A 21,731-nucleotide genomic window follows, 5' to 3' on the forward strand; every position below is an offset into this window, starting at 1 on the left:
TGACCTTGGCCTTGTCACTGAAGTGGTGGCTAAGGACAGTACGTACCAGCACTGGGAATACAGTGGTCCCTGGGCTGTGGGTGGTGATTTCAAATACTTTTTAAAAATCCTCTGTTAGCTGGTTTTTCAGATTCTGGAATTTTGGATCATTCTGATCAGGTTAGCACATCACCCAGATTTTACTATTAAAATTATGGGCATGCAAGCCATCTCAGGTTTGGTTATAGACTAGGAGGGGAGATCAATTAGGTTTTAAATGATGCCAAGAACAATTTGATGAGATTGCTCTCAATTTTAACTCTTTCTGGTGTCTCCTTCAGTGGAGAAATGTGCAATCTGATGTGGTACATAATGAATTTAGTCCAATTTTTACTTCTTTTTCATTGTCTACCATCATGAACCCATTCCAGGAGGGATGAGGGAAGGCATTGATGCGGAACTTAAATCTATGTTCTTCTCCAAATGTTTTAGATAATCTTTAACCGGACAATACCCTCTCAGGTGTCAGAGCCCAAAGTCCACTCAGAAAGTGTAGATCAGAGCCTGTGATAGCTGCCTGATTTTTGCAAACGTCTTTTCTTACAGTAATATCCCAGATGAAAGCCAAGTGCAGAAACTGAACGTGTTCCTTTCTCTTCCTGACATCAAAAATTATCTTGTTCTCAAAGAAGCTGCAGGACGGATATGGTAGGTAGGAGATTTGAGGGTTATTGATTATAAATGGGGTTGGATGACATGAAAGCAAGAATTATATCTTGAAGTACTGTACGTGGCAAAACGGACTGGAGAACTTGGACTTGTGTCGCTGTTGTCATGCAAGCGTGCGGATTCCCTTCAGTCATGCCCAACTCTGTGCAAACCTATGGACTATTGCCTGCCAGGCTCGTCCGTCCATGGGGTTCTCCAGGCAAAAATACTGGAGTGGGTTGCCATGCCTTCCTCCATGCTGTTCTCACAAAGGGCCTTTGAGAATATTGCTGTATAGGAGTCAGCTGACAGTGGGTGGGTATAGAAGGACCCAAAGTTCCAGGAAACAGTAAATTTCTGCTGTTTTGAAGTCAGCAGGGATATGTATGGTCCAAGGAACTCATTGCCAATCAATGATCAGTGATTATTTTATGAATGAATGAAGTTACTGAGGTCAACAAGAATCTAAGATCTAAAAGAAAACAGCATGCCAGGGTAGAAGATGTCCAGACATCAGCTAAACAGCTGCTGGTCAGGAAACTCAGACACAGAAGCCTGTGTGGCAGAGAATTTCCTTAGAATGACCACTGTTTATTTGACTCTATATTCTTTTTAAGACTTTGTAACTCATTTTGACCGAAGATGAGTTTTATAAGAGAAAAAAGCTTGCTAATGTAAACATCACATGTCAACTGTCTTGTAATTGTATTAGAGGGAAGGAACCATAGCTTGCCATTTTTCCAGACTTCCCACAATCCAGGGCTCAACACAGTATTTGACAGGAACTATAGACTTCTCTGTGTCTGAGCTTGCTCATCTGTTAATTCATTTACATGTTCATTGGCCATTCATTGTGTAATCATTATGTGCCCACTTTCAATAAATACTTAGCATCTTCTGTTTATAGGATTATAAAAATATTTTAACGGTGGTACCACATGCCTAGGGTCTCAAAGCCTGGTGGAAAAGACAGCTACATAAACAAGTAAATATAAAATTGCATTTTATTTAAATATACAATAAGTGAGGGGCTCACACAATACAATAGAAACCCAGAGGCTGCTGCTGCTGCTAAGTCGCTTCAGTCGTGTCCGACTCTGTGCAACCCCATAGACGGCAGCCCACCCGGCTCCCCTGTCCCTGGGATTCTCCAGGCAAGAACACTGGAGTGGGTTGCCATTTCCTTCTCCAATGCATGAAAGTGAAAAGTGAAGGTGAAGTCGCTCAGTCCTGTCCGATTCTTAGCGACCCCATGGACTGCAGCCTACCAGGCCCCTCCATCCATGGGATTTTCCAGGCAAGAGTACTAGAGTGGGGTGCCATTGCCTTCTCCAAACCCAGAGGTAGGAGAGATTAATTAAGCTAAAGGAAGTGTGACGAGGGCTTTGTAGAGGTAGCATATTTTGGAGTAGGACTTTGGAAGAAGGTTCAGGCTGGTAGAGTAATGATAGAGGAAAAAATATTCCAAATAGAAAAAGGAGTTTGATTGTTTCAGATATGGTGAAACACAGCTAAAGAAATTAGTAACAGTAGTGGTAGAATAGACTAGAGTGAGGAGCCCAATCTGTGCCCCCATCTGTGCCTGGCATTCCCAGCAGGCACCGTCTCACACTTGTGTTGGATGCTGTACCCTCATTGCAGTGTGGCTCAGTGGGATGCCCCCGCTCGTCTGGGATGCTTATTTTTCCATGGAGATCACCTTTTGGCCGTGAATGACCTGAAGCCCCAGAGCCTGGAGGAGGTCTCCTTGTTTCTCAGCCGGTCCATCCGGAGGGAGGTGAGTGTTGCTGATTGGCTCCGGGCAGGGCAAGAAAGAACAAGAGCAAGGCCTTGGTTGGCATCTGAACAATACTCCGAAGACAAATGAGATGTTTCAGTCCTCAGCTGCCGAATGTAAATAAGAGAATCAGAAGTGTAAATAACACTTCATACTATACATCTAAATAACAAGAATGTTATTTTAGGACCCTTTTAAAATTCTTTTATATAAAGTAGTATTTGGAGGGAGCCCTGGGCTAGGAGACTGAAACAGCTGGGTTCAAGACCTCAGACTCAGCATGACCTGGCAAAAAAGAGCTTGCAGAGAAATCAGACAGGCTTTACATCCTGACTCCTTGAACCAAATGGTGCTTCAATTTTCTCTTCTGTGAAATTAGGGATAATGACTAATTGGGCTTCCCAGGTGGCGCTAGTGGTAAAGAACCCACCTGCCAATGCAGGAGATGCAGGAAACGCAGGTTCAATCCCTGGATTGGGATGATCCCCTGGAGTAGGAAATAACAACCCTCTCCAGTGTTCTTGTCTGGAAAATACCATGGGACAGAAGAGCCTGGAGGACTACAGTCCACTGGGTCACATGTACATATGTCCTTAAAAGCTTCGTCATGTTTCTGCCTGTTTGTAAGTCCCAGTATCGTTATCCCTTTCCTGGTCTTATTTTATTTCTGATGAGCCACATGACCTTGGGAAAGTCACTTCCTTCTCTGACAAGTGAATTTGAGTTTCTTCTCTCTAAAGTGAGAGAGGGTTGATTTTCAAACTGTACTTCTTGGACCCCTGAGACAAAGACAGGAGGACAGGAGAGGAAAGGGACAGTGTTCAGGGCCTCAACTAGAGAGAGTAGGGTATATTTATCATTATTTTTTCATGTTTGAATTTCCTGTTATCTTACCTTGAAATAGTGACTTGGCTTAAAATTTCTAAAAACTGCTCTATTGGAAGATCTCTCAAATTTCTTCCAGCTCTGAGAGTTTATGATTAAATATGTCTTATCTCATCTGCATCACACAATAACCTGGTTGGTTAGACAAATTGTACTGCCCCTACTGTCTAAATAGGAAACTTAGTAAGAATGGGTGAGTCGTTTACAATACATAAATAGTTTTAGAGCAAGGACTCATTCATTCCTTCATTCATTTGCTCACTCGCCATTATCAAACATCTATTGTATGCTGGATTCTCTGCTAGGTCCTAGAGCTACAAAAATGATCTTTGAGTTTAAAGAGCTTGGAGATTAGTGGATAAAACAAATACGTTACAGGTACAGTGTGTGCCTTGAGATATGAGCAGAGGGCCATGGGATCACAGAGGAAAAATGAAGTTAATCTATTTGAGGGAGGCCAGAAAGGTGTCTCAGAGAAAAGGATGCTTGGCTTGGGTTTTGAAGCCTAGGATAGGAGTTTCTGTGGTGGAAAAAGAGGGAGCTTTCAGGAGTCCAGCTCAACAATCTAGTAACTGTGATATATTTCCTCTGCCAAAAACCCACACTGAGGCCACATGTTTAATATAATCTGAAAGTTACCAAACAACACTCTGATCCAGAGACCCAGGCATCAACTCCGAAGCCAAGAAAAGGGTTTTTTCCTGGGAGCAGATCCAGGAACTCCACCTGAGCATCGCTGACTGCAGTTTATCAAGACTGCCTTCTACACTATGCACTCACTTGCAGAGAGTGGCGGACAACGTTTGTTTTGGGCCCTTTCTGCCTCCTCACTTTCTCCTGTGTGCTATTGAGAAATACGGGGTGTTCACTGACATGATTATTGGAAGGTCAAAAAATCCCCCAACTTGCTCACCCCACCATTTTTGATCTATTCCTTTATGTTAAAAATGAATACCTGGTCCTTTTAAAAATTCAAATAGCTGGTCCCTGGAAGGAAAATAATGTTGGAAGAGGGGAAATGTGGAACCAAAAGTGTGTGTGTGTGTTAGTCTCTCAGTAGTGTCTAACTCTTTGGAACCCCATGGACTGTAGCCCACCAGGCTCCTCTGTCCTTGGAAATCTCCAGGCAAAAATACTGGAGTGGGTAGCCATTCCCTTCTTCAGGGGATCTTCCCAACAGGGATCAAATCTGGGTCTCCTCCATTGGCAGGCAGATTCTTTACCCTCTGGACCACAAGGGGAGCCTAGAGAGGGTAGTCAAAGACTGATAATGTCTTAGAATAGTTGAACCAAGCAGATGCATATTCCATCCTTGAGACATGAAGTTGATGGAAATAGGAATTTGGGGTGAGCAGGGGCTGGGGTTGGGGAGGGGAGAGAATGTGAGTGTAGAAGGGGAGGAGATGCTAGATTGCAGGAAAAACACAGAGAGCTTCAGTTTCCTCTCAATTTTCTCAGAGTCTGGTCCTGTCTAGTGCTCTGGTTTCAAGAGGCTTTTTAATTCTTGGTACAAATAGGCCTTTCTGGGCAGGATTAATGTATTCTGATTGTCTGTGCGTGTTCAGTTGCTCAGTCATGTCTGACCCTTTGCGAGCCCATGGACTGTAGCCACCAGGCTCCTCTTGTGGATGGAATTTTTCAGGCAATAATACTGTAATGGGTTGCCATTTTCCTCCTCCAGGGCATCTTCCCGACCCAGGGATCGAACACGCATCTCTTGCATCTCCTGCATTGGCAGGCAGATTCTTTACCACTAGCACCACCCAGGAAACCCCAATGTATTCTGAAATCTGCCCTGAAGTATCAGGCCAGTGGAGGCCAGATAATAAAAACCCATCTTTCCCCTGAATATATAAGGTCATCCTGGCTTTTTCCTGCCCAGATTTTCTTCAAAACCAGCTTCATAGGTGTGAATGAGGACAGACTGAAATTGAGAATCAACAGTCCTAAGGATAATCTTTAGCCATTTAATGTTCCTCTCTCTTGTGTTTTAGAAAGTAAAACTCACCATCGGTCGTATCCCAAATTCAGAGAAATTTCACACAATAGCCTGTACGTGCTCCTTACAAGACCAAGGTGTTAAACCTTCTCAACTGGTTACATCTGTACTGGAGAGTACACTGAAAAGGACTCCAGCCATTAAAAGAGGTCAGCGGAAAAGATCTGGAGAGTAGCGTGCTGGGGCCCACCTCCACCAAGCCAGGACGGGCTTTGGACTCTGTGCTGGTCTCTGGCCCTCACCACTGTGTGACCCCAGGCAGCCAGCACACCTCTCTGAATTTCTCCATCTGCATCTTAACAATGGAACTAACCCTCCCCTCTCTGGCTTTAGCATCAGGGATGCTGGAGAGGTCCAAATGGAATAATGTCTATGGAACCCAATGAACATGTAAGGCCTTATTATCTCAGACTTTGTCCCAAACACCACAGACAGAGATTGGGTAAGTTTCTCATCTAAAATGCTCTGTGTGTTCTGTGAGGTCATGGTCCACACAATCTCTTCTTTGTTAGGGAATGGACAGTTGGAAATACTCATTCTGGGAAGCCAAGATTCCCCAGGGAGATGTGATACCATATCGGCCTTCCCAAACACCTCCTGTTACTCATCATGTCCAGAATGTTGAGACATCAGTGGCCTCTTGGATTCCATGATCGTCATGTTTTCTTAAAGACTCAGGAAGAATTTTAGAAGTCAAATCAGTTTGAAGGTTATATCCAGCAAGGTTGCTTGTTCTACGAGTACCAAGAGAACTGCTTAGCACTTGAAAGCCTGAAGGGTCTAAACTAATTGATGGGCTTCCTAGGTGGTGCTAGTGGTCAAGAACCCACCTGCCAATGCAGGAGACATAAGAGACTCGAGTTCAATCCCTGGGTCAGGAAGATTCCCTAGAGGAGGGCATGGCAACTCACTCCAGTATTCTTGCGTGGAGAATCTCATGGACAGAGGAGCCTAGCGGGGTACAGTTTATAGGGTCTCAAAGAGTCAGACATGACTGAAGTGACTTAGCATGCATGCAAGTAATTGATGCATTAAACTCACTGATCCTGAAAGGTGGGAAGTATTTTTTCTCATAAATAAGAAAACAAATTCAGAGGACTAAAAAGGATGAATCAAAGCAAGGAATGGTAGAGCAAAGGAGGGCTTTGGAAAATCGTACTGGGTTGCCGTTTTACACAGGAAGAAATAAGGCCTCTGATGTTTACTGATGTATTTTTTTGTGGCTCCTGGTTTCATAGCTAGTTAGTGGCAGAACCAAGAATCTAAAAGCAGATATGGCAGATGTCCTGATGCTCTCTTTGGATTGGGATTTAGATTTGAAAAGGCCTCTGCGCATGGATAGGAAGCACTGGTGGCTCAGAGTAAAGGATCTGCCTGCAATTCGGGAGACCCGGGTTTGATTCCTGGGTTAGGAGGATCCCCTGGAGAAGGCAATGGCAACCCATTCCAGTATTCTTGCCTGGAGAATCCCATGGAAGAGGAGCCTGGTGGGCTGCTGTCCATGAGGTCACAAAGAGTCAGACACAACTAAGCAACTAGCACTTCCAGTACATAGATGAGACACTCAAAGACAGTTTATTTTCTGTCATCTAGATTGTACAGAAAAGTATGAAGATTTTTATTCATATGCCCTATTGGATCTGTTTCTTTCTCTATTTTTGTAAAGCTCTATTGGAATTAAGACTCTACATTTTTTTCCAGTTTTACTGAGATGTAGTGGACATATAACATTGCATTAGTTTAAGGGGTACTGTATAATGATTTGATATGTGTCTATTGACCTACTGTTTCCACTTCTAGAAATTTATCCTGTGGAAATACTCACACAAATACACAAAGATATCCATTAAAAAGTTGTTCACAGTAGCATTGTTTGTTACAACACAACAGAAATCCTTTGGGAATTGCTTAGTTATAATGACTTCATTGTAAGTGATCGCTCTGTGGATGTTCGAAGCTTCACATTTAGGATCAGGAAAGATGTTCACAATGCCTTAAGAATGAAAGGAGTGGGTTGCAGTACAGTAAGTGGAGCATCATCACATTTTTACAAAAATGGCTGGGGTTGGTATGTATAAAATTTCCCTAACCCTAATTAGGAAAGAAATTCTCACCTCGTGGGGGTTGTTGTGAAGTTGAAATGGATGGTCTGCATACAGCATCTGACACATTGCCTGACGGGGAGTGAGCACTTAGTAAAGATTAGCCCTGCCACTGCTGCTCAGACAATCATTTTTTTTGGTCTTCTTAGAACATGCATCTCGGAGAAGGCAATGGCACCCCACTCCAGTACTCTTGCCTGGAAAATCCCATGGACAGAGGAGCCTGGTAGGCTGCAGTCCATGGGGTCGCTAAGAGTCGGACACGACCGCACGACTTCACTTTCACTTTTCACTTTTCACTTTCATGCATTGGAGAAGGAAATGGCAACCCACTCCAGTGTTCTTGCCTGGAGAATCCCAGGGACGGCGGAGCCTGGTGGGCTGCCGTCCGTTGGGTCGCATAGAGTCGGACACGACTGAAGTGACTTAGCAGCAGCAGCAGCAGCAGAATGTACATCTAATTGTCAATAAGAATCATCTCCAAGAAGTATGATCACAGTTGGCCTTCGGGGGGAGGCATTTCTGTAATGTTTGAATTGCTCTCTCTTTTTTACTGTGAGCATATGTCATGTTTATAATGAAAAATAAATACAGGTGTAGTAAATAAATAATATATGTATTTAAATATATTTATGTATTAAACCTTTATAAGTAGAAATCAAGCCATCTTATTGAAGGAATTAAAAAACCATCAAGGTAAAACTGTCTGGGAATCAACAGTAGGGGTGGATACACTGCTTTGAAGCCCAGAAGTCCTTCTTCTGTTTTGACCAGACATTTAAACTAAGATGAGATGGATGGACAAGCCTTAGCTCACAGGTCCTTCAGCCTCCCCACACTGGGGGGAAGAAGAGCCTGAAGACACTGACGTGTCTATATGGCTCGCAGAAGTGCTGGAGGACACAGGAGTCCTGGCTCCCGGTCCACACTCTTCCCTGTACCATGAAGGAGGCGAGCCTGCTTCCAGCCCTCTCTTCCTCCCAAAACATTCCACCTGAAGCTGAACCAGCTGGGGTACTTGTCATGAAGATTCTGCTCTAGAGGCTTCTCCCATATGAATGGGTTTGTTCCCCCAAAGGAAGCCTCAGGGCAGATTTCAAGGTGTCCCCCAACCCAAAGATTCTGATGCAGTAGTTCTGGTGTGGGGTCCTGGAATCTGCCATTCTTGGGTGACTGGATGGCCGGTGGACCAGGGGGAGCACTTTGAAGGAGCATCACTCCCCTGGGTCACAGGGAAAGGCCTGTATATCTTCTGAGAGGCTGCAGAACATGGAACCTGCACAAGGACGACATTAAAGGGAAAATGTCCTTCACTTTCGATAGCTCTGGAAGAGGTTGATGATAATCCCCCATCTCTTCCCCTCCAGAAAAGAACCTGTTCCTGAGCAGAGAAGCCTGGTTTCCACTCTTGGCTCTCTGCCACTGGAGAGTGTCAACCAAGGCCTGGAAGAAGCAGCCTGTCCTGACTCTGAGTCCCTGTACGCCACTAGGAGGCGGGTGAGGTGCGGAAGCTTTAGGATGGAGAGGAAGGTGGTGTGGGGCTGCAGGCTGCTCCTCATCCAGTCTCATTCGTTCCCAGTGTGGGAAGCCAGCTACTCTTTCCCAGGACTTAATCTAGGTCCAAACATGGCTCTTCTTCCTCCTAACAGTGGTAGTGGTCCCAAGGAAAGCTGGTGACTGAACTGGCCCAAAAGCCTCCTGATCGAGGCTTTTGTCCCAGCGCCCAGCTTTTGGAGCCTTCTGTGACTCATGGATGGAGGAGCCTTGGTAGGCTGCAGTCCATGGGGTTGCTCAGAGACGGACTCGACCGAGCGACTTCACTTTCACTTTTCACTTTCATGCATTGGAGAAGGAAATGGCAACCCACTCCAGTGTTCTTGCCTGGAGAATCCCATGGACGGGGGAGCCTGGTGGGCTGCCGTCTATGGGGTCGCACAGAGTCGGACACGACTGAAGCGACTTAGCAGCAGTAGCAGCAGTGACTCAACAAAGAGCACTGCACGACAGCCTGCGGATGGGTGGGGGCAGGTCTGAGGCCAAGGCTGAAAGGACATGTGCCTCCGAGAAATATAATTCATGAGAGCAGAGAGGGTAGGACAGACCCTCCTCCGGCTGTGCGTCCCCAGCCACGTCCACAGCCATCCTGGGTACACAGAGCCCTCTGCGACCTTCCCCTTCCAGACCTGCCCTTGATGTTCATGCCACCCGATTCCAGGTGGAAGACCAGAGTGGAGGTGGAGCAGAGGGCTGCAAAGTGATGGAGCCAACTGTCCCTGCAAGGGAGAGCCCTGTTCTGGGCGTGTTTCTGGAGGAGAGGTGGTAACAAGAATGGATTATAAGCTGGCCTTGGAGACTTTCCTGGTGGTCCAGTGACTAAGACTCTGCACTGCCAATGCAGGGGGCATGGGTTTGATCCCTGGTCAGGGAACTAGATCCCAGATGCCAAAACTAAGACTTGGCGCAACTATATGTGTGTGTGTGTGTGTGTGTGTGTAAAGTTAGTCCTGGCCATCATACAATCTAGGCCCAAATCTGGTGCAGTCTTGCTGGGGAAGAAGCCAGACCTGGCCATGCAAAGAGACTTGCCTGAGCTCCCCAGCTCTGTGCAGTGCCTCCAGCTCCCAGGGCAACATCTTTTCTGTGCTTGTTCAACTTCCAGCAGGGCATTTGGAGCTGCCACCTCTTGGCCACTCCATTTTGCTAATGGTTGCCTCATGTCTCTAGAACAAGCCCCAGAGGGCGCCTGTCGCTTTCCACTTTGTTCTTTCTGCTGAGGACACAAACTATTCAGAGTGAAATCTAAACAGCAGCTGGTAAGATATGCAATGAGCATGCAGGGTCAAATGCATCTATTCCGACACAAAGCTGCTGACATGTGAGCATGGATTCCAGAAAGGCGTTCATCATTACGTAGAGAGTGAACCGGTATGCTCTTCAATAGATGTGTGTGTGTGTGTGTGTATGTGTGTGTGTGTGTGCAGGTAGATGGCAGGGATGGAGTCGACAAGGAGGGGACAATAATAATTCTTTAATCAGCTGAAAAGCTAAAGCACTACAATAGCCCCACCCCTCCTCTTTCTCTTCAAGACTTGTGTCAAATACTTTCATTGGAATGATAAAGAGAATTTAAAGTATCATAAACAGGCCCAAGGGAGAGGGCTTTCAGATTCAGAAGCTGGATTAACTCAGGGTTCTTTGGTGAAGCTGAATTTACAGATAGCATGTGCTTGTTGATGAAGTATTTGTCTAATGAGCAAAGATCTGGAAAGACCTTGGGAGCCATTCTCAATATCAACTCTGGCTAGATGGTTCTGGAAATCTAAGGGTTTAAGTGAATTTTGCACTCACAGTACTGAACTTGGAGCTAGGCTGCCCGATTCAGTAGCTGCTAGCCACGTGTGACTTTAAATTTTTAAACTAACTAAAGCGAAATAACGGAAAAGGCAATGGCACCCCACTCCAGTACTCTTGCCTGGAAAATCCCATGGACGGAGGAGCCTGGTAGGCTGCAGTCCATGGGGTCGCTAAGAGTCGGACAGGACTGAGCGACTTCACTTTCACTTTTCACTTTCATGCATTGGAGAAGGAAATGGCAACCCACTCCAGTGTTCTTGCCTGGAGAATCCCAGGGACGGGGGAGCCTAGTAGGCTGCAGTCCATGGGGTCCCACAGAGTCAGACACGACTGAAGCGACTTAGCAGCAGCAGCAGCAAAGCGAAATAAAATTTAAAATTTGGTTTTTCAGTTGTACTCGCTACACTGAAATTATTCAGTAGCTCTGTGCGGCAAGTGGCTACAAACAGATACAGAGTATTTCCATCACTGCAGAAAGTTCTAGAGGACAGCCCTGATCTAGAATGTATGTTAAACCCCTCAGGGGGGAACAACGCGTATTTGCCTTGCTCAGTACCATATTTCTAGCACATAAATACAGTGCACTGTGCACAACCAGTGTTAATACATTTATATTAAGGGACTTCCCTGGAGGTCCAGTGGTTAAGACTATGCTTCCAGTGCAGAAGACATAGGTTCAATCCCTAGTCAGGGAACTAAGATCCCACATTCTGGGGCAGCTAAGTCACAGGCCGCAACCATTGGGCCCCTAGCCCTGGAGCCCGCACACCGCAACTGAGACCTGACCCAGCCAAATAAAAATTTAGCACAAATAAATGATGTTATAAAAATATGTTGACAGAAGGAATCACTAAATATGGGGTTATATACCTTTTCTTTAGCATTATTCTCTTTTGATAATGCTTTCAAATAAAATATTCTTAATGATTTTTATAACCTTTTTTTTTTTTTTTGGTGTGGGGTCAGAGCCAATTAACTTAAAAGCCCACCTGCAGACCTTTTTAATATAAGCTATTTTCTCAACAATTCACAGATTTCTATGGACTACTCAGTGTTATCTTGGGAGCGTTCATGGGGACACAAACTATCTACAAGATCTAAAATTCTTTAAAAAAGAGTTTATGACATGGTATAAAAGAGGAAGGTGACCAAACTGTGATCTCCTGTTTACCTGATGTCATTTGCAAAGTCACTCATCTATAGTTTAAATTTTAAATTATGCTCATCACAGTCTTTCTGAAATTTGATAATGTTCTCTCACCATCTTAAACTCCTCTCACTCAGAATCATGGTAATGGGCTTTATTTTACCACACTCAAGTATTTTCTAATAAGTACTGGGACATGGAAGCCTTTTTTTTTCTTATACCAAATGATCTTGGACTGCTTTTGTTTATGCTGTAGGCTGGGGAGGCAGATGGTGCCTCGTGTTCTCACTATATATACAGTAAGAGTTAATAGGCTATGAGTGTGGGTATAAGAGGTTTCATGAGTAGAGCCCATTCATTTTTATTTTATTTTATATTATTTTCAAGCTTCAAACTTTTTATTCTGTGTTGGGGTATAGCCAATTAACAATGCTTAGCCATTTCAGGAGAGCAGCAAAGGAGCCCATTCATTTTTTTTCCATTCATTTTTAGTATAGGGGTTCTGTGACATTAATTTGGGGTGTGCAGTTATCTTCATGGTGCTAGTGGAGCTATTATTTGCATGCCTCTTGGCTCTCAAGTGTGTTCTGGGGAAATGGCTGAGGGACTAAGTAAAATTATAATAAAAGTTAGAGGACAATTATCACATACCAAACTATATGTGATAGAGGAAGGGGTGGTGGTGGAAGGGACTGCCAATCATGAGTAGTGTTCAATGAGCTCACGCACACTAATGAACCAACCACAGCTATGTAAAACCAGGACTGTCACTACCCCCATGTTTTGGATGAGAAACCAAAGCACATCAGCACTAAATAATTTGTTCAAGACTATGGCTGCTGCAGTCCACAGGGTTGCAAAGAGTCAGACATGACTGAGGGACTGAAGTGAACTGAACTGATGACTGATACATGACAGAAATCTATAGTGATAGTCGCTCAGTTGTATCCAACTCTTTGCAGCCCCATAGACTGTAGCCCACCAGGTTCCTCTGTCCATAGGATTTCCCAGGCAAACATACTGGAGTGGGTAACCATTCCCTTCTCCAGGGGATTTTCCTGACCCGGGGCTTGAACCCAGGTCTCCTGCATTGCAGGCAGATTCTTTACCATCTGAGCCACCAGGGAAGCCCCTATCCAGGACACAGCCAGAATTTATATCAGACCGGTTGACTTTGGAGGCCACAAGTCTAACTCCACATCACACTGAAAGCTTTTTGGAGAAGGAGAGGACTTGAGCTCGGCAAGTAATCCACAGGCAACAGCGGCACAGACAGGAGCGAGCACAGTGCATACTTTCCAAGTGCAAACGAGAGCTGCGTGGAATGACTCAGATTTTTCATACATCTCTGATTGCAATAATATCCACTCATTGACTGGGCCTCTTGCCCAGGAGAACCATAAAAGTCGACACCTTCTGTTCCAGGAACCAGGGGGATTCTACGGAGGCTCCTGTTATGACTGGTTAGCATGTTTTACACCCCTCCTTTTAGATGGCCATCTGGCTCCACAGGTCAAGTTAACAAGCAATGCACATCTCCAGTGGCACAAAGGTATGAGGCTGGAACTGTGGGCAGGAGAAGAGCAATAAAGCATCTTTGACTCTGTAAACCTTTTCATCAAGTGGGGGAAACAGAAAAGCATGCATAGATAACTGCAAGACAAATCCAATAGCTCTGAATCCTTATTAAATTAAATTCAGCGTTAAATGAGTAAAAGACTTAAGGATTAATCATATTTGGTTGGTTTGGGGAGAGCCTCATAGGAAGGGTGATTTTTATTTATTCATTTTTATATTATTTATCTATTTTGAGGGGTGAAATTTTACCTATGGAAGAATGCATAACATTTAGTTTATTTTCTAGAACAGGCCAAACCACCAGTGCGCTGACATCAGAACGTGACTGGCAGAATCAAAGAAATTCTCTAGGTCCTTACACCACCCAATCCCTTTGAATTGTCACCTTAGGCACCTTTTAAGCACATCTTGGGTTCAGAAGATGATACCAAACACTGGTGACATGAACAGAAATAAAATACTTTCTCTTAGGGATGTGATAGCCTAATTAAGGATATGGGTATAAAAATTGCTTAGGCATAAAATTTTTGCAGATAGAATTAAATATATATGTTCACACAAAAAACTTGCACATGAATGTTCATAGCAGCATTATCCCTAATAGTCAAAAAGTGAAAATGTCCATCAGTTGATGTATGAATAAATAAAATGTGATATATCCATACAATATAGAAAGTGAAAGTGCTAGTCTCTCGGTCATGTCCGACTCTTTGCGACCCTGTGGACTGTAGCCCGCCAGGCTCCTCTGTCCAGGCAGGAATACTGGAGTGGGTAGCCACACCCTTCTCCAGAATGGAATTTTATCTAGCCATAAAAAGAAATGAAGTACTGAGATTTGCAACAACATAGATGATCCTTGAAAAGATGCTAAGTGAAGAACAAAAAGTCACATATTATATGACTCTGTTTAAATGAATTGTCTACAATGTACAAATCCATAGACAGAAAGTAGATTAATGGTTGCTAACAGATGGGAGGAGGGGATAATGGGGAGTGACTGCTAATGGGTTTGAGGTGAGAATGCTGTGAAATTAGACAGTGACTTGTACAACTCTGTGGATATCCTAAAACCCACTGAACTATACACTTTAAAAAGGTGAATTTATGGTGTGTAAATTATATGTCAATTTTTAAAATATAAAATAAAAATTTCCCTCACAGACTCTAACCTGGGGTAGGAAAACTGGATATCAAGGTTATCTCCCCAACCTTGAACCTTGGGTTCATTTACAGATGATGAAGCAAAAAGGCAGGAGCAGCCTTTCCTGTGGCTGACGAAGCAGTCTTTTCTAAAACATTTCTTCGTGTGAAGATGATAAGAATATCCCATTATAAGAAACAGCTGATCACCTGATTAACAACAATCTTTAACTCTTTTATAGGGGTAATTCTTATTACCATCAAATCTTAAGATAGAAATACCTCAAGGGCATGGGATCCCATTTAAAGTCTCATTTAGACTAAGGTATAAATGACTACAAATCTTGGAGCAGAGGATGGTGAGAGAGGACGAGGATGTACTCAGTGCCTGGAAGGGCAGGATGTGCAGAGCTAGATGACAAAAAAAAAAAAAAAAAAATGAGGAAATATACCAATAAACACACCAAGACAAATAAGATCCAGAACAAATAACATTATTAACTTGTCAAAGTAGCTATCAACACTGGCTAAAGTGGCCAGAAATTATATTCCTTTCTCTGAAGCCTTCTTCTAGGAATTGCTGAGTAAACATAATTGTTATTTTTAGTTCAGAGTCATATATACTGGCAGGATTTTCTTGTGCTCCAAAGAAAGTGCTCCTTGATCAGATGTTTTCTGCCTTCTATGCAAATCCAGTCCAACTATCTCATAAACTGCTTTGCAATCACTTTCTTGCCACCAAAAAAAAAAAAAAAAAAAAAAAAAAAAATCACACAAAATTTAACACTGTAGTTAAAAAAAAAAGTCTTCCCAAAGCCCCCCAGAATTTAACACTGTAGAAGAAAGGCCTTCTCAAAGCCCCCCAGAATTTAACACTGTAGAAGAAAGGCCTCAAAACCCAAATCAAGAGGATCCAGCTAGGAAGTCGGAAGCTCTAGCAACGAGCTAGAGGAGGAAGAGTAGGACTTAGTTCAAGAAGAGGGAGATTTAGGAAGAAACTGGTCTTAACCAATTACAGATGGCTAGCAAGATGCTGCCAGCTCAGCTCAGCCTGGATGCTATAATCCAGCTTTTCTTTAATTAATATCTCACACTTCCAAACAAAGTGGGTGAGATCACAAGTGCTGTGCCAAGATTCCTCTCAGCTTACATAAGCCCAACTTGAGCTGGGCTGTGGGTTTATTAGGCGCTGCTGTGAACACTCTTAATGCAGTGTTTATTTACTGAGCTGTATAAATAGGCTCGATACTAGTGTCAGCCTCAGTTGAGGAAAGATGCTCCTCTTCACGTGTTGGCTGTAAGACATCTGCGCATTATTCATTATCTTCAAAGTATCTTCCACCCTCCCTTCCGCCTTGCCATCTTTCTCTCCTAACTTGCTGAATTTGAGAATACAGATGACAATTCAGATCATTTAAACCATATCAGGATTGCCTGGTTAACTCTCTACGAGGCAGGAGTTAAACAAAAAGGTAAATGCTAATCACAGCACTGTGAACATTTTTAAATGTTCATATTTAAAAGAAAACTTGACCCCTAAGGTCCATCTCAAATGTCATCCTTCTTTATCTCTTTGCCTCTCTTTCTCAAGTAGAATGTATTGCCCATCCATATTTCCACATCAATTTGTATTCATTTCCCCTATAGTATGTAGATCTATTCATTTTTTTGGTTAATATGTCTATTATTCCATACAAGTCTGTGGATTCTTTGCAAGCAAGGCTATATCTTTGTCACTTTTATATTATTAGGATCTGTAAGAGTGTTCAGAATAACAAATGCATGTTGAATTAAAGTGAAATGTGAGGTTACAAACTCACAATATGGAGCCTTCCCTAAAGTGTAGCTACAATGCCCATTGCACACCATGTCTCCACTTGGTTTTAATAATGAAGATAAGTTCTTAGAGCTGTATATGTCAGAGATGCTAGGATGATAGAGTTCTAACATTCGTCATCAGCAAAACTCCTCTACTTTTCTCTTAAGTCAATAACAGTATTTATTCAGTGGTGCTTAGTAAGACTTGGACCTTAGAAGTTGTAGAAGACGTTCTTTAAGATGTAGAAAGGAATGAAAAGTGGTCTTTTTTTTTTTTTTTTTTGAGCATCTATTCAATAACACTAGGCACTGTTTTCTGTGCATTATTCCTTTTCAACTTCTCAACAACTTGCCAAGGTAATTACTACCAACCTCATTTTACAGATGAGGAAAATTGTAGCTCAGAGACTTTAAGTAATTGTCTCAAGGTCACAGATTTAAACCTAGGTGGCGTGGCTTGAAAACCCATGCACTTCCTTGTAAGGCTTTGGGGTCCCACTGACCTATCACCTAAGTGCCATTTGACCTTGGGCCTGGAACATTCACCTCATCTCCTAGGCCTCAATTACTCCATCTGGAAAATGGGAATGATACAATCTTTTTTGGACAAATGACAGCCTAATATTGTAAGAAACGCTTGTAACCCTATCAGGCCTGTCATACTAAATCCATTAGAGGACATGTGACTATCATGAAACAAGTATTGTGTAACACAAGAAAGAATGTATCAAAGTGCTAAAATCTACCATCTATACAAGGAGTAATGCAGGAATTCACAGGAAGATCACGTGCATGTAAGCTAATGATCTCCGAGAAGGCGCTTGGAACAGACGTGCAATAAACTGGAACTAAAAGGATGAATGAGATTTGGAAAGACAAAGGAGAGAGCAGATTGAACAGAGGAAGAAAAATGAATTTGAAATGAGCATGTTAAGGAAAAGAGCATTCCACATTATGATAAAGAAAACTTCCATTTATTGTGTGCTTATTATGGAGAAGGCAATGGCACCCCACTCCAGTACTCTTGCCTGGAAAATCCCATGGACGGAGGGGCCTGGTGGGCCGCAGTCCATGGGGTTGCTAAGAGTCGGACATGACTGAGCAATTTCACTTTCACTTTTCACTTTCATGCATTGGAGAAGGAAATGGCAATCCACTCCAGTGTTCTTGCCTGGAGAATCCCAGGGATGGGGGAGCCTGGTGGGCTGCCGTCTATGGGGTCGCACAGAGTCGGACACGACTGAAGCGACTTAGCAGCAGCATTATTAATACATAGCAAGAAGTGCACCAAGCAATTTGTAAGCATTACTTTATTTAATCCTCACGCTAATCTTGTGAGGTTAGCTGTTTGAGAAACCCCATTTTACTGATGGGAAAACTAAGGATTAGAGAGGTGAAGTGATTTTCCCAGGGTGACACAGTTTCTAAGTGGTAGAACCAGAATTCTGATTCCATGCTCTTGACTAACCAGGAAAGAGGACAATGTGTTAAAGAGAAGTTATTCAGAAGAGTCTGGAATATCATATGGTTTCTGTAGTCACTGAGATTATCAGTCTATGTGGATTAATTTTCCCCACAAAATATTAAGAAATGTGACACCCTAAAGATATCTTCCCCAAATTCCTGTAATTTGTCCTACCCTTTGATGAACCAACAAACTCAACTTATTTGATTTGGACTTTTCTGGATATTCATTGCATCATTGTATTTTTGTCATGTCAATAGATTCCGGGTTTTTTTTGTTATATTCTGATGTCATTATAAAATCAAGGTGGTTTCTGTTACCTACTTTTCTTCCCTTTTGAAAATTAACCTTTCTTCCTCTTTTCAAAATTAATATCTAGTAACTTTTTTACTTAATAACTGGTCTATTATCCCATGTCGAAAAACAACAGGGAGAGGTTGGCAATGAATAAGCAGATTTCTTTTTTTAATTCCATCTGATAGATGGTAACCAGATGCAACTCTTTACAGAGACACATTTCCCAAGGGTTCTCTAGGAGAAAATAGTTCTTTGAGATCTTTGTAGTCCAAATTTCTTTTAATTTCATTTAAGAGTGCCAAATGTTGTTGTTATTGTCATGATTTCTAGATTTGTTCTTCATGTGTCTGTTGATATTTTTTTTCTTTCTCTTTCTCCCAGACTTTTAACTCTCAGTTCTTGTCTTTGAGCTCTTTGACTAATACAGTTTTTTTCTACACGTTAGTTTATCAGAGAATTTGGCTCTCTAGAGGCTTTGTTTCTGTCGTATATTTAGTCCTTGTGTTCTAAGCAACTCAAGAATTTAACACCTGACGTCTAATATAGAAGTGATATCATATAAGAAGTCACTTTCTCACTGCACTGCACAGTGTGACCATCAAATACTATGACTATGTGACTTCAAGGGTCAAGAAGTGATGGGCTTCAAATTAAGCCCCCTTTGACCACTGGCCCTTTTGGGTTCAGAGAGAACTACTCTAGAGGACCACCACGCTTTCAAGCATCCACATCTGTTTTCACTCATCTGCAATGGCAAAAACTCAGTCAACCTATCAGCCAACTTCAAGGCACAAATGTTCAAGGCATAACCTATCTCCTACCCTTCAAGGCTGGGGCCCCCAACACTTTTTGGGAATTTGTGCCCAGAATGTGTGGCAGTCTTGAAGATTCAGTGACCATCAATTGAAGTTGCTGTTACACATTGCATTGATTTTCTCAGGACACCAATTATTAAAGACTAAAATGAATAACTAGCAAAGGATAAAGTCTTTCCAGAAGGGAAAACTCTGGATGTCATGGCACTAGATGTAAAGATTACCATTCGGAAAGGAAGTAAGTTGTGTAGAAGTGAAGAAGTGTTAGTCGCTCAGTCATGTCTGACTCTTTGCAACCCCATGGACAGTAGCCCACCAGGCTCCTCTGTCCACAGAATTCTCCAGGCAATAATACTGGAGTGGGTTGCCATTCCCTTCTCCAGGGAAGGTGTGTGTGTATTGAAAGTTGACTTTTAGTAATAACGACCGTTGTCACTCTGAGGAACATAAATGGACAAAGGAAGAAGGTGTGGTGAGGTGGTGGGGAGTCTACTCCTGTCCCCTCTCCTTGTGTGCCCAACTCCCCATGGTGTCTCATGTGAAAATTCAGCTGTGCAGCCCCCCTAACAGTGAGTCTTGATTAGGTGGGGGCAGCATAAAGCAAGCTTAGCCATATCCTGTCAACCTACCAGGTCTTGGAGGGGGGCCTTATATTGGAATACTTAATCAAATTATCTTAATATAACATAAATTCTTTGGAAAACCACATGGAGAATTATGCAGATAGTACTTACTTTAAGAATGACTGGCAGGTGGAGAGGAATTGTGCAGTGGTTTCCCATATGGGAACTGCTTTTCATTTCAGGTTGGAAATAAGACCTAACTTAATCATTGCAGCGGGACTGAATAACAGTATGTCTACGTGCTCAGTCCTTATGTCGATTTTTAACCAGATTAACATTTGTCGAAAGAAATAGAAAGCTACACTTAAAACTGAAATTGCATAGTTCAATGCAAATCTGTAGATGTGTATTGAAAACCTAGTATGTGCAAGACATCCTGAAGATATAAGATTAGATGAAATATAACTCTTCTTTCTATTGCTACCCCAGCCAGGCGTTGAAAATTGTCACAGTGAACACGTGATGGCCAACACATGGGCTGAAGATTTGAAAATATAAATCAAGATCAAAGTGGAAATCCCTTCTTTATCCCCAAATCAATGACCAACCCCAACCTGAAAGTGGGAATGATGGTAGTGGTGGTTTAATCGCTAAGTTGTGTCTGACTCTTGTAACCCCAAGGACTGTAGCCCACCAGGCTCCTCTGTCCATGGGATTTTCCAGGCAAGAATACTGGAGTGAGTTGCCATTTCCTTCTCAAGGGCATCTTCCCAACCCAGGGATTGAACTCGTGTATCCTGCTTGGCAGGCAGATTCTTTACTGCTGGGTCACCTGGGAAGCCCGAAAGTGGGAATAATAGCCGAGTATTAAATTCTCCTTGGTCTTAGTAAATCCTCCAGATTTCCAGTCCTGGTTACTTGGTGGCCAATTTGTACCTGTTTAAGAAAAAGCCACTGGTTCAACAAATATTTCCAGCACCTCTTATGTTCTAGGGACTATTCAAGGTACCGTAACTGTAGCAATAAACCCAAGAAGCGTTGCTTTAGAAATTGGTGTCGCTATTCTTCCTGAAGATTATCTGTTAATATCTACATTTGGATATATTGGAACTGGCCTAAGTATGGAATAAATACCATAGTGACTCAGACTCAAGGAAATATTTTCTAAAATCAGTTTCGTTAAATTACTTCCTACTTCCATTTCTGGATCTGGTATCTCCTAAAATGTAAGAAAGTAATTACTATTCATGATAAATCATCTGCTTGTTACAAATGTGAAGTTTAACAAATAAGTAATACATGCTATATTTATCGCCCTGTCTACTGCTTAACTGTTTATTGTGAGCAGATTAGTAAAGATTACTCTATTTTCTGCAGTTTATTACACAGTAAGTCTTTGAATAAGTTGAAGTTTAAGCATGCCACAAAGTTATATTAGAATACAATTTATTTTTTTTAACACTTAAAAAAATTTTATTTTAAAATAAAGATCCACGGAAGTTGAAAAAATAGTACTGGGAGTTCCTGTGTAGGTTTTCACTTAGTTTTTTTTTTAGTGACTTTTTTTTTTCTTTTTTAACTTTTTCTTTTTTAATTTTTTATTTTGTGTAGGGATATAGCCGACTGAAAAACAATGTTGTGAAAGTTCAGGTGAAAAAGGGACTCAGCCATACGTATACAAGGATCCATTCTCTCCCAAACTCCCTTCCCATCCAGGATGCCACATAATATTGAGCAGAGTTCCAAGTGCTCTACCGTACGTCCTTGTTAGTTATCACAGAATACGATTTAAAGTGTTTTTCTCTATAGATTTTTTTGACTGGGGAAGCAAAAAACAATGTTGATTAGTACATTTTTAATACATAGCTGTGTTTCTATAAGACATGTTTCTGCATGTCCCAGAGAGCTAGAAAACTTTGTTCTTTGCTTCCATTTGTGGGTTCTGTTTTTGTGGGGGTTTTTTTTTGAGAAATGCATAAAGGAATAAAATCTTCCTTACTTGTTTTAAAAAAAAAAAGCAGCAAAGTTGCTGCTTTCATAGACCTTACATTTTGGTAAAAACATCACCTCCAACATAGAAATTATAATAATGGATGTGTTTTCT

At 42.3% G+C, this 21,731-nt stretch overlaps 1 protein-coding gene and 1 long non-coding RNA gene across 3 annotated transcripts in view; one reads left to right on the forward strand and one right to left on the reverse strand.

Moving 5' to 3' along the window:
• The window catches only part of PLEKHS1 (pleckstrin homology domain containing S1), a 30,407-nt gene extending 22,361 nt beyond the window's left edge, over nucleotides 1-8,046 (forward strand). The window contains exons 13-15 of the mRNA XM_055560542.1: nucleotides 586-687; nucleotides 2,329-2,464; nucleotides 5,344-8,046. Of these exons, the coding sequence (XP_055416517.1) occupies nucleotides 586-687; nucleotides 2,329-2,464; nucleotides 5,344-5,523 (418 nt within the window). The 3' untranslated portion in view covers nucleotides 5,524-8,046. The remainder of the gene's footprint in view (nucleotides 1-585; nucleotides 688-2,328; nucleotides 2,465-5,343) is intronic.
• LOC129636814 (uncharacterized) overlaps nucleotides 1-15,420 on the reverse strand; it is a 29,238-nt gene extending 13,818 nt beyond the window's left edge. The window contains exons 1-2 of one of the 2 annotated variants that reach the window (XR_008707132.1): nucleotides 15,172-15,420; nucleotides 14,952-15,080 (exon numbers count right to left, since the gene is read on the reverse strand). This is a non-coding gene — a long non-coding RNA (uncharacterized LOC129636814). Of the gene's footprint in view, nucleotides 1-14,951 lie in introns of both variants that reach the window. The other variant, XR_008707131.1, reaches the window with a different exon arrangement.
• Between the last annotated feature and the right edge of the window lie 6,311 nt (nucleotides 15,421-21,731).

This window comes from Bubalus kerabau, chromosome 22 (genome assembly GCF_029407905.1).
Source record: "Bubalus kerabau isolate K-KA32 ecotype Philippines breed swamp buffalo chromosome 22, PCC_UOA_SB_1v2, whole genome shotgun sequence".
Taxonomy (NCBI): Eukaryota; Metazoa; Chordata; class Mammalia; order Artiodactyla; family Bovidae; genus Bubalus; species Bubalus kerabau.